The 12,877-nt window shown below is 40.0% G+C and overlaps 1 protein-coding gene across 3 annotated transcripts in view; it reads left to right on the forward strand.

Annotated features, from left to right (window-relative positions):
- The window catches only part of epha4l (eph receptor A4, like), a 120,615-nt gene that overhangs the window by 101,072 nt on the left and 6,666 nt on the right, over nucleotides 1-12,877 (forward strand). For all 3 annotated transcript variants that reach the window (XM_034167831.1, XM_034167833.1, XM_034167832.1), the window contains exons 12-15: nucleotides 2,777-2,838; nucleotides 6,553-6,762; nucleotides 6,893-7,042; nucleotides 8,475-8,671. In XM_034167831.1, the coding sequence (XP_034023722.1) occupies nucleotides 2,777-2,838; nucleotides 6,553-6,762; nucleotides 6,893-7,042; nucleotides 8,475-8,671 (619 nt within the window). The remainder of the gene's footprint in view (nucleotides 1-2,776; nucleotides 2,839-6,552; nucleotides 6,763-6,892; nucleotides 7,043-8,474; nucleotides 8,672-12,877) is intronic.

Raw genomic sequence — 12,877 nt, forward strand, 5'->3', positions numbered from 1 at the left:
TGAACCGGAGGCTGCAGCAGAAAGAGACGGAATGAGAGATGAAAAAAGACAACGATAAGCTACGAAGCAACACGAAAGGAAGATGAGAAACTCATTCGATGACTTCCACTACGCCTCCTCCTACTCTTACTCTTTGGGAGCTTTACTCGAGCTGTTTTTGCAAAATTAGTCCTTCAAAATCCATTATTTGGATTGCTCCCACCACCAACATAATCAAGAGAAAGTAAATTCTCAACCTGGCTTCACTTTCCAGGCATGTCCGATGGAGCCAATTAAAGCTTATTAATTATGAAGCAACGCTAAATAGCCTCTAAAAATACATAAAAGTGCAGAAATGCCTCACCGCTGGCTGCCGTCCACCTTGCTGTATGCTGCTATCACACGTCTTTGTAATTAAAACCAGCTTCTCCTGGAGCTTAAAATCAGAGGCCTTACAATTAAAGCTTGATTTACATAAGGTGAGAGCGTGCTGATTTCAATAAGATCCGCTTTTAAATGCCAGGGCTGAGCCGGCGCTTTGTTCACAGCAAACTGAGAGCCTCCCGAGAGCTTTTGCACCAATATCGTCCCCTGTTGCGTTTGTCCCCTTCCCCTGATTTGTTGGCAGGTGATAATCAGCCCGGCAGCGGAGCCCTTACCCGGAGTTCATTGTCAAAAGCGGTATGGCGGATTCAGTAAACAAGGAATTAGCATGCAAATAGCCTGTGAGGAAGAGGGCAGGGCTGGGAAGGTGAGAGTTTAAGGTCGCAGGTCAGACGCTCCTCAGACTTGATTGGGGAGCTGTCAGTCACCGGCAGCCCCGGGGCACAGGCGCCAAACAAAGGGAACAAAGATGGCTGAAAAAGAGGGCCCCCGCTCTCCCCCAACTTTAACTCCACTTCCTCTTTTTTGGGGGCATGGCAGAATTGCCCCGTAATTAATGGTGTGCCAATCACGCGGCGGGTAAGGCGGTGACTGACGGCCTCTTGGCATTGCAAAGCGGCCTGCTGGGGAGCGGAGGAACTTCACCTTCAAGACCTCAGCTGCCAACCTCCAAGCTGTCTGCGACTGCAAGCGGAGCCCCAAAATGGCCAACTCAGCACTTCTTTGAGCCACTTTAATGTGTACCTTCACTGCACCGCCTGACATAAAGTGCACAGGACAGCCACACTGACTAGAAGGAATTTGCGGCGCTCCGCAGCATGTGTTGTTCCATGGCTGGTTAGGCACCGGCCTGCTGTCGTTTTTGGACAAAAACAAGTCACGCTCCTTTCCTTCTTCTTCTCTTCCTTTACTCCTGTCCTCATTCCCAGTATCCATCCAATGTCCTAAGAGACAACGACAGACAGGGACCTCCCCACCGCCTGCCCCCGGCACACTTAGACACACAGACACTCTAGCACTTGGAAAATGACAGGATGGGGTAAAAAAGACCAGACGAGGAGTGCAAGGGGTGGCGGGAAAGAGCGTGAGCAAGAAACCCCAAAAAAATAAAGCAAATGAAAGGTGTTACAACCAGGTCCACAAGTATTTGGACATCAAGGCAATTTTTGTAGCTTTGTCTCAGTACATCAACACAGCGAAGTTGAAATAAAACACTCAAAATGTGCTTGTAGTGTAGACGTTCAGCCTGAATTCACAGGGTTCAACAAAAACATGACATTTAGATGCCACAAGTAAAAGGACAAACTATACATAGGGATTATTCTTATTACAAATCATCACTTTTACAGCCAGCTTTCTTATGTCAAGTTAGGAGACAGATACAGGAAGTAACCCAAGTAACTGAATATGTGTTTGACATTGACAAAAATGGTCCATGTCTTGGTTCATGTCTCTTATGTGAAGCTTAAATTTTGCTGCTTCTTTTGAAGACAAACCTTCTCTGTTCCACACCACCATCAATCTGTATAAATGGTGATGCAACAGACAAAATTATGCTGTGCAGTTTCTCAAACTCTATAAATCCTTCAGTTTTCATGGGTGTCTTGGTACCTTCCCTCACTTCCTCGTGCACATTAATTCATTCATTTTTGACAACTGCCTACTTTAGACAGACTTCCACACAGTGCCAAACTGTACTGTTTCTACTTCTTAATGATTGATGCAAATGACGTGTAAGACATATTTCAGTGAGTTAAAAATGTTTATGTATCTATTTGTTGGCTTGACAAAAGAAACCTGGCTGCAAAAGTGATGATTTATATGAACAGTAATCCTTATATATAAAATCTGTCCAATCATTTTTGGCTTCTCAATGTCATATTTTTATTAAAATCTTGAATTAAAGATGAAAACCTGCACTCCAGGCACATCTTTTGACTCCTCTGTGATGGTGTACAGAGGCAAAATGTCAAAAACTGTGTGTCCAACTACTTATGAACGTGCTGTGGCAGCAGAGCTGCAGGTGGTGGAGGAGCAAGAAGGCGAACGGACAGTGACAAGAGCAGAGTGCCACGGGGATTCTGGGTGCGCGGCAGTGATGACACTTTGGATTATATGTCCAATGGTAGTTCGTATTTGCACAAACACAAGATGGTGTGTGTGTGTGTGTGTGTGTGTGTGTGCATGAGTGTGTGTTGTGGAGATGCCTCTGTGTGTGCAGCGGTGGAGGAGGGACGTCAGGGAAACCAAGACAATGAGCTAATGAAGTCACTGCAGGGCTGAGTGGGATGGGGTACCACATTTACTTACACACACGTGCACACTCCCTCGAGGTGCCACTTGCTGTGCCACGGTGTGATGTGCATCATTTCCCACTGTAATCATCTGCCTTTCATTGTCTCCCTGTCTCTAGGTAAGCCCGTGATGATTATCACAGAGTACATGGAGAACGGATCACTGGATGCATTCCTCAGGGTCAGTCATGTGCTTCTGTCTGCACACGTGCACGGGCATGTTGATAACCATCTTATCTCTGTAATGTCATCCACCAAAATTACAAGCGCTCGCTCGCAAACATTTGCACTAATCTTTATCCAACCTTGATCGACTTACGTCTCTGTGGCGAGGACGTTGGGGCAGGTTTGTCCTCCGTGTTTGCAGGGTTTGGCACACACACAGTCATACACATCCTGAATGGTTCAAACATATCAAATCTGAAAAGGGCCACACACTTTCATAGACTGGAATGAATTATGAACATGATGCGATCCCAGCTAGAAGTATATTTTCAATTTCTCAGCCCAAATAAATGTTGGTGTTGGCATTAGGAGGAATGTTACCATATCCTGCCTGTTTGTGCTCTGAAAATTAACACTTTTCCAATCAATTATATGTTATATCTTTAATAAATTAGGCCACTATTAAAGCTTCAAATGTTACTTCTTGTTTTTACCACTTAAAAGAACATTAACTTTAATGTTATATAAATATGGAAAGGTAGGGTCATACAGTAACACGCAGAAAATAAAAAATAGAAAATAGATCCCAATTTTCAAATCAGTTATTGTTAAGTTGAAATTCAATACACATTTAATTTATTTATGAATATTTATCAGGTTGTCATCATTTTTAATGTTTTGTGATGCATAAATTGTGCATAAAACATTTGCACAGTACTATACATTAAAGGGCTTGTTAAGTCAAACAGTCACAGACTGAACGATCCCCACAAAAAAAATCAGTCCCCTTTTGCATACTGTGCATACGTCATTTCAGAGCATCAGCAGCGATTAACAGATTATCGCCTCGTTTCATCTTATAACTGATTTTAGAATGATTTAAGAGAGATTTACTTTGTCATCTGATGTTTAATCATCACATTGTTCCCTATGATCGGTTTGGGTGTAGAGAGTCAGACTCAGAGAGTCAGGCTCAGACGTGCTGCTGTGGCGCTCTGAAGGCTGACCCGTCTTTTATTATGAAATAGGCTGAATTTGTGTGGAAATGATTGTTGTACAAAAGCTTCAGATATCTGTCGCTGAGATACATGATAACTGGAGTGCAGTTTGAAGCAGAAATGAGGCAATAATCGGTGAATCGCTGCTGATGCTCCGAATTGACGTATGCGCAGTATGCAAAAGGGGACAGATTTTTAGGGGGGACCGTTCGGTCTGAGAGACAGGCATGAAATGTTTTTTTGACTCGCCATGAGATTTTTGGCTTCTGTGCTGTTTGTGAAAGATTTTTTACATTGGCACTTTTCCCCTTGAAATAAGTTCAAAAAATTAGATAAGAAAACTCATTTTGAGCTGTACTGCACTAATACCAGGAAGTGCTATGAGTTTGTTTCATCTAAAAAATGAGTAAAAAGATATTTCCAAGACACTCAGGGTTTCAAAATTTAAGGCTTTTAAGACATAAGTGGCTAAGTGGCTCTACTCTACTCTTTTCTATTCTTCTATTGTACTCTTCCTTTTTAGATATTTAAATATACCTTAGTATACTGACATAGTTCCACCTTAGAATTGGAATATAATATATAAGATATACCTTACTGAATTTTCATAAAGGTTTTAAGATGCATCATCTCAAAATAGTTCTTTATATGCTATTGAAATTTTACTTAACCACAAATGATTGTCTTATGTTAAGTGTAACTAGATATTTGGATGAAAAAGTTAACAAATGTACTTGGTAATAGTACATTTTTTCACTTCACTCATGGTGCAGTATTTTTCAATGATCATAGCTGTTGTCTTTCATGGATCCCAAATGGTCTTTGTTAGAAACCTTGTCCATTTCTTGAAAAGTCATAGGGGGTCCAGGATGGTATATTCCATCATTATGTATTGCACTGTGTCTTGTTTTAATCATGTTGGAATTTACAAGAGTTTTGAAATATTCTTTTTTCTTTTTGTCCATCATAAACGCGGATGTACATTGTAATCTCTTTCATTTCCACGGGGCCTGTAATGTCATTGTAGATGCCGTGATATTGCTGGGAGGTTTTCTAGACGTATCAAGGTTGCACTGGCATTACATTACAGACATACAATTGTTTTTGCACACATCACATGTTCTGTCTATTGCTTTACATCAGCAAACCGTGCGCTATATCATGGAATCATCTTCACATGCCCATTAGTCATGATTATCGACTGCAACATTTCGAGATGTATATCTGTGAACATGAGAATAAGAAGTAACGGAATGCATACAGTACTCTTTTGTCAAATCACAGTGCAAATATGCTCTTTTATCTTAATGTACAGTAAGTATGAATTCTCCACTCGGCGGCAATTATTTTGGGATCCAATTATAGGATGAGTTATAACACAAAAAACTGCAGTGCCATCAGAGTGGACCTTATGAGCTTTATTTTCAAAGCGATTAAATCACTGGTGTTTAAATGCAGTTTTAAAGCACAGGAGCACTTTAATGTACTGTGACAGGAATAAAGCTGGGTCTGCAGTTTGTCGTTCCTTACGCCTGCACACACTTCTCTCTATTTTTATTCATTCTTGCGTGATATTAATGTCGTCACACTATATTGGACAAAAGTCAAGCTTTTTAAAATGATTTAAAAATTATTCTTGAACTTCATAATTGCTAACTTATTAAATAAAATTGAAATAAGTTATCAAGAGTTTTTTTAAATGCCTAATTACCTCTGCCCAGGAGGTAATGTTTGTGCCACCATTTGTTTGTCTGTTTGCAAGATAACTCAAAAAGTAATAAGTGAATTTCAATGAAATTTGGTGAGCAGATACACAATCTTCCAGAAAATAAGTCAGTCGATTTTGGAGGTGATCTGGAATATATTCTGGAACTGATATCCAGACTAGTGTTTGGCACATAGCAACATTTCACTCAAAAATTTGTCAGGATCTTGGTGAAGTTTGGTGAACAGATGGTTAATGTCCTAGAAAATGAGGGCTTTTTTTTATTTGATCTGGAACATATTTTGGATCCAGAAGACATTTAAAGCATTCAAGAAGACTTACTTCAAATAATTTATTAGTAATGAAATTTAGCAACATTTTTTGAGCAGATGAATAATTGCATAGGAAATAATTTGTGTATTTTTTGAGTCAATCTGGAACATTCTTCTGGATCCAGAAGAATGTTAAAGAAATAGCAGCACTGATCTCACATATTTATCAATGGATCCCGATGAAATTTTCTAAGCAGATAAATAAATTAATAGGAAACCAGACATGTTGCTAAATGCAAATGAAACTGGGTATTTTTTTTGGTGGAGAATATGTGGCCTTGGTGGAGGTTTGTGCTTTTAAAATCCAGGTGTGTCTGAAGCATCTGTGTAATTATGTGTCATAATCTTCACTCAATAAATGAATAAAATAAGTTTGGAAATGTTTAAAAGGCAACAGTGTATTACGTGTTTTGCGTAATGCTTTTGAGAATACAAATACATTTAATATGGGACAAAGTGTAATACAGATGCAAAAGATCCATGAAAATCTAAATAATGATGTTTTTTATTTCTATATTGTTGTATTGGTGTATAATGGCCAGTCTCAGTTCTTTTAAAAAAAATCATCCTTAGAATCATTATGAACAGATAAATAGAGGTGAAATATTGTAAAACATAATTCAACAACACGTGATAAACAATGCCTGTTTAACATTTTAACGGCAATACATTTGTTTGTTTGTTTATTTTTGCAGAAGAACGATGGTCGCTTCACAGTTATCCAGCTGGTTGGCATCCTGCGTGGAATCGCTTCGGGCATGAAATACCTGTCAGACATGAGCTACGTCCATCGCGACCTGGCGGCTCGTAACATCTTAGTAAACAGCAACCTGGTGTGTAAGGTGTCAGATTTCGGCATGTCCCGCGTGCTGGAGGATGATCCTGAAGCTGCTTATACCACCAGGGTGAGTTTGTGTGCGAGGGAGTGTTCTCCTGAGCGAGCGGTGCAACTCTGCTGCTTCTTCTTCTTCTTCTTCTTCACCTTCCCTGTCTGTTTTGTCAGCTTTCATTAACCAGCCCATCTTTCAATTACAGGGAGGGAAGATCCCCATCCGCTGGACGGCCCCGGAGGCAATCGCTTACAGGAAGTTTACCTCAGCCAGCGATGTGTGGAGCTACGGCATCGTCATGTGGGAGGTGATGTCATATGGCGAGCGGCCATATTGGGACATGAGCAACCAAGATGTAAGCCATGACAGAAACTAATAGATCTCGTAGTTCATAAACCGAATTGTGTGCAGTGTTTTCATCAATAATGCACACGCCGCTGATGTGATATTAATGCTCAAACCATGTTACCTCGTCTCTTGTGTGCTGTCAAACATTTTTTAAAAGATACTTCATCATTTCAACATAGTTATTTAATATAATTTACCTGCAGTGGTTATGAAACACCAGCAGAGAATTCCCTTTTCTCATTATACAGTGAATTCACATTTCTACTACTATTAATAATGATTAGGAATGTATTTCATGCATAACTAAATGTTTGTGAAGCTGATGGCTCAGGTACTTAGATGTTGAACTTGCTGCATAAAATTCAGAAGTAGCACAACATATAGTAGCTGTAATCAGTTCATTTCAGTTCATTTGGTTGTTAAAAAATAATTCGAAATTACAGTATGTAGAGAGAGAGAGAGAGAGAGAGAAAGAGAGAGATACTGTTACAACTGCTGAATCATCTGTCTTCTAGTTAGAAAAAAAGAAATACAACACCACTGGTAGAAATGCAACATGGGAAACAAGAGCAATCCAAGATTACTGACGGCCGCCAATCTGGATACGAATCATCACCAAAATTCAGTGGAGTCTTCCATGCCCTAATATGTATCTGTGGTGCAAATTTGGTAAGAATCTGTGAAGTAGTTTTGACGTAATCCTTCAAATCTTATGTAAACTGAAATCTTGATCGAGAATCCAGATCCGGATCACCTCCAAAATTTAATGGGTTCTTCCATGGCCTAATATCTATCTGTGGCGAAAATTTCATCAAAATCTGTGTGGTAGTTTTGCCGTAATCCTGCTAACAAATGTAATTAAACTTAAATTTGTGAATAACAACAGAGTTCAATATAAAGGGAATTACATTATTGATAATAACAGTCAGGCTTCAAACCACAATTCTTTTTTACAGTTAGTTATCAGAAAAACTCTTAATTTAAAATTTCCAGTTTTGAGTTCTACCTTAAAATTACTGTTACCACATCATTTAGAACCAAATGAAATACCAGTTAATAATGTAAGGCTGTGGCATAACAATATGTATCTTTTGGACACTATAAAAATGCCTATTTATATAGGCTATATTTTTGCTAATGCTGCAGTTAAGCTGGGCTATGTTGGCCACATTGTTGAAGTTTTACTTCCAACATGTTTACGTGTTAGCCTGTCCACCACACACGGATTAAGTTGATGTCCAAGACAATGTTATTTCAGGCACAGGTTTTTGTTCTGGAACATTAAAAACATATAAAGTTTCTGGTTTTACTTTTGTTCCGAGATCAATTGTTTCTGTTTTTCATTTTCACCCCTTGAACCCTTTCAAATCCTCGACTACCTGTAGTAATACTGTCCAACACAGGTTGTGTCTGTTTACTCTCATTAAACTTAATCCTAGGTGATCAAAGCTATCGATGAGGGCTATCGACTGCCCCCACCCATGGACTGCCCCGTGGCGCTCCACCAGCTCATGTTGGACTGCTGGCAGAGGGAGAGGGCGGACCGGCCTAAATTTGGACAGATTGTCAACATGCTGGACAAGCTGATCCGCAACCCAAACAGTCTGAAGAGGACTGGAGGAGAGGCCACTGTCAGGTACATGTACAAGACTTGAAAATATATCAGTGAAGGCTAAGGGTAAAATACATTAGCTCCAGAATACTTTAATCGATCACTGTACATTATTACATCCCCACTCATGCCCATTATGGAGTAATTTCAACAGTAGTAAAACTTTAACATTGAACAAACAAATAACTGTGATCCAAAATTTGTATCACTGGTTATCTATGTATTTTATGTTATTTCATCTTTTAAGAAATACTCGTATACGTCTTCCCTGAAGTAGTTGATTTTAATTGTATCATAATGTCATGGTGTAATATCAAAATGCGGTTTGATTTAATACAAGTTCCATGATAGGATTTTCAGGATACCCGATATGGTGTTACACCCTGAAATACAACATTAAAATAATGAAGAAAAACAAAATAAAAGGGAATACAGAGGATTTCCTCCCTACAACTATAGCAGAGACACTGATTCATGCTTAAGCCTCGTCCAGAAATAATTCCAGTTTTATTTTCAACTCTACAAATCACAGATGTGAAATATCTCCAACAAAATAAAAATGTGGTTGTGTGAATTAATGGCATATTGCTTTCCAGATTCATTGCAGTTAAAAAGTATGGAATCATCATCAAAAAGAATCACAATTACTACTTTGTTGTTTATGACAGCCTGAATTCTTCTATGGATTTCATTCATTACAATCGGTGTTCTCTGTCAAGATGGTTCCAACTTTATCAAATAGCTGTTGACAGATCAGAACTGCAGGACGGAGCCTTGACATAGAACAACATTCTTAATTTCCACCACAAACTGTCAATCGGGCCAAGATCTGGAGTGTTTCCTGGCCATGTCATTGCTTTGATATGCCTCCACCGAAGTAAAGCTTTCACGCCCTTTACACAGTGGTGAGATTGACACATAGGCTGTGCTATATCCAGCCGAAGTATTGCAAATTGTATTTGCAAAAGTACTGTTACACATAAATTCTCTCTGTTCTTCACCATTAAAAATGATCTTGCAGCAACACGTGGCACTATTCAACACGACCACCTTCTCCGCAAACCAGATTTAATGGTGCTGTACTCTGAGGAATGTCCCCGGTCTAACAAGGGGAGAATTACGATGTAATGCTGAGTTAAAAACAAACATGACCCCGCAGCTCCGAAACATCACTCTGGAGCTGCTAAACGTGTTAGGAGTGACCTTCATGCGTTTACAGAGTACACGCAGGCCGCTGGGAGTCTGTTTGACTTTAACGAGTGTGTTGGCACACACGCGTGCTAATGGGACAGAAACAGAGAGAGAGGAGTCCTTGTGGATTAATTAGCAGAACTGAACCCTATAAATGCAGCTTTTATAGTAACGAGACAAAAAGTAATGTAGGAAAGAAAATCCATGAGTTTGTGAATGTGAGATTTTTCATCTACTGATTGGAGATGACTTGTTAAAGACGTCTTGTTCTCACAGTTCAACTCAGCAGTCTTTTCAGCATGATAGAACAATACAGAAGGAGATAAAGAGAGTGAGCGAGTGATAAAAATCACCAAAGCAGGAGGAGGCAGCTGCCACCACAGACTCACGGCCGACATCACCTCTGCTAAGCTTGAGAGAGAAAAAAACAGAGCAGTGTATTTGTTACTGCACTAAGACAAATCTTTTTTTAATATCTGACTGTAAAATTCACTGGCACATGTCTGACTGTTGTGTTTTCTGTCAAATAAAGTTTAATGGTGTAAATTGGGATGATATTTCCCAAGAAGGTCAGGTGATTGGCATCAGCGTTCCAGATGTACTCCCTCATTCCTTGGTGGGCCTCCTTCAGGTTGCCACACCCCGCTTATCCCTTGCCTCCTCCACTCAAGTATGTTGTAACTTTACATGTTGGGCTTATACAGCGGTTGGTCTGTGAGTTTTGGTGGAGTTACACTTCAATGGTGCAGTCAGCCCACCCTGATCTCTTCTGGCTTTGTTGCATTTCAGCTGAATGTTAGACACGTAGGGCTTGGGATGTAGGTGGGGTTTGGACTGATTCCTGACATGGGAATGTCTGTGCCCGCACCTGAACTGTACCACCCGTGGCATCTTAACATTATTCAATCACCAAATCTTCATTTGGGTAGTCTTTGGGATTATGGGATTAAGGGCTTGGGGAGTGGGGTGAGATGGGGGCATGGTTTGCTAGCTGTAGACCAGCCCCAACAGTTTCCGCCTTGTATGCCCATACTCCATTGATCCCATGGCCAAAATATCCAAAATGGCTACATTCAGTACCCTAAGTGTTGGGTAGTGAGGTGGTCATGGAGACTGGTTAGTGGCTGTCTGGAAGCAGCCACAGCCACAAACTATTCATGTACTCCAATACATGACTAGGGAGCTATAGTGCTTGGGGGGCAGTGGGAGACCCTCATACATATGGCTGGAGTCGCAGGTTGTGGCCCTCTGGTGCCCTCTAGGTCCCCTAGGCAGTAGCCCACAGTGTGGACATCTTAATGGAATGTTGCTTGGTGGTTCGGCTGTTCCCCTGTGGTCCTCAAGGTGTGGGGGTTAGCACAGGGTGGGGGTGTGTCTTTGGTTAGTTGGGAGTAGTGGTGTTGATTTTGTTTGTGTTATACAATAATAATCGAAGGGAACTTCTTCCAGCGTTCCAGTATTCTAAGTAACCTTAACAAAAAAGCCTCAAGATTACAAATATTCAAGAGATGAAACATTTTCCCACAAGAATCTTTTTCTTGTAGAGTGGTCTGTCTTATACAGTGGAATGTTGACTGTACTGCAACCAGCGAGCCGAACTTGACAAATCATTGAGAAAGCAATACATTATCACATCACTTGCAATCATGATCGATAAAAAATAAATTGGTCACTCCAAAATAGCCTACCCTTTAGACAATGTTGTTTGAAACTAATATGTCGTTGGTCTCTCCATCGTGTCTCTCATGCACACACACAATTTGTCACGCAAACAGGCAAGAATGCCTCTATCACTTTGTGATTTATATTGTACTAATGTTACCGCTTAATCATACATATTTAATCAAACTCACCTTAATTTATCCAGAACTTGCAATCGATCTTCATCTGTGTCATGGTGATTTGTCTTGTCTTTTTTCCATGCATTAGTCTTTTCCACTTATTAAAGACTTGGATTTATAGAGCACCTTATTGTTGCTACCAGAGTGCTTCCAAGTTACATTAGTATTTATTCACTTGCACATTCACACATTGGTGGTGCTGAGCTACTACTGTAGCCACAGGATGTTAGTTTGCTGACGTGCAGCTCAATGTGTTGTGTAGGAGACCATTTAAATCAGTGAAACTCGCGAGAATCGATTTAGATTTTTCATATTTGCAGAAACATTGTGCTGACTGGACAAAATTGCAAGGGTGTGCAGAATTGATGGAGATTGGCTGAATTTGCCTTAATTGTTATGATCACAACATCGTGGATGATCTGATGGTCACATTAAACCAATGAATGCTTGACACAGCTTGTTGTTTATGGATGAAAATATGTTCGATTTTTGCTTTTCCACAAACTATGTTTGATTGTTTTCCTTTTCATATACCAACTAGCTGTTAAGTTGATAGACGTCACATCGTTTAGAATCCTGATGTCTGTGGGCCCTTTGCTACCTTTACCAGTCATACAGTCAAGTCCATAAGTATATGAATATTGACAGAATTTAAGAATTTTGCATCTGTGCAGCACAACAATGGAGTGTTTGGAAACAGATGTACTTCTATCGCAGACCATTTGTATACATAGTTGCTCCATTTTCAGTAGCCATAAGCACAGGAACTGGCCAGTTTCCCCTACAGGACAATACTGCTTTTGTATTTCTTTATGACTGATCTATTAGAAATCCAGGACATACTCAGTGACATGGGAATGGTCATGTATCCATCCTCTGACTTATCAAATTACTTATGGACTTTTCAAATGGAAGGATTATAAAATGGTTGTAAACACCTTGAAATAAAGCCAAAAGGCTACACTCCCACCACATCTTGATTGTTTCATTTCACCTCCATTGTGGTGGTGAAGCGAGACAGCACTACTAAAACTATGCCACTATCCAACTACTTATGGATCTGACTGTACAGCTTTCAAAGGAAATGTTGTTTGTGAGCCTTCAGGCCAATCTCACTGAAGATAAATCACTTTTGACTTTGTTCAGTTTCTAGTGGGACAAAAGTGGCATAAGATAGAGTTGATCCTGACAGATATGA

Source organism: Thalassophryne amazonica, chromosome 4 (genome assembly GCF_902500255.1).
Source record: "Thalassophryne amazonica chromosome 4, fThaAma1.1, whole genome shotgun sequence".
Classification (NCBI taxonomy): Eukaryota; Metazoa; Chordata; class Actinopteri; order Batrachoidiformes; family Batrachoididae; genus Thalassophryne; species Thalassophryne amazonica.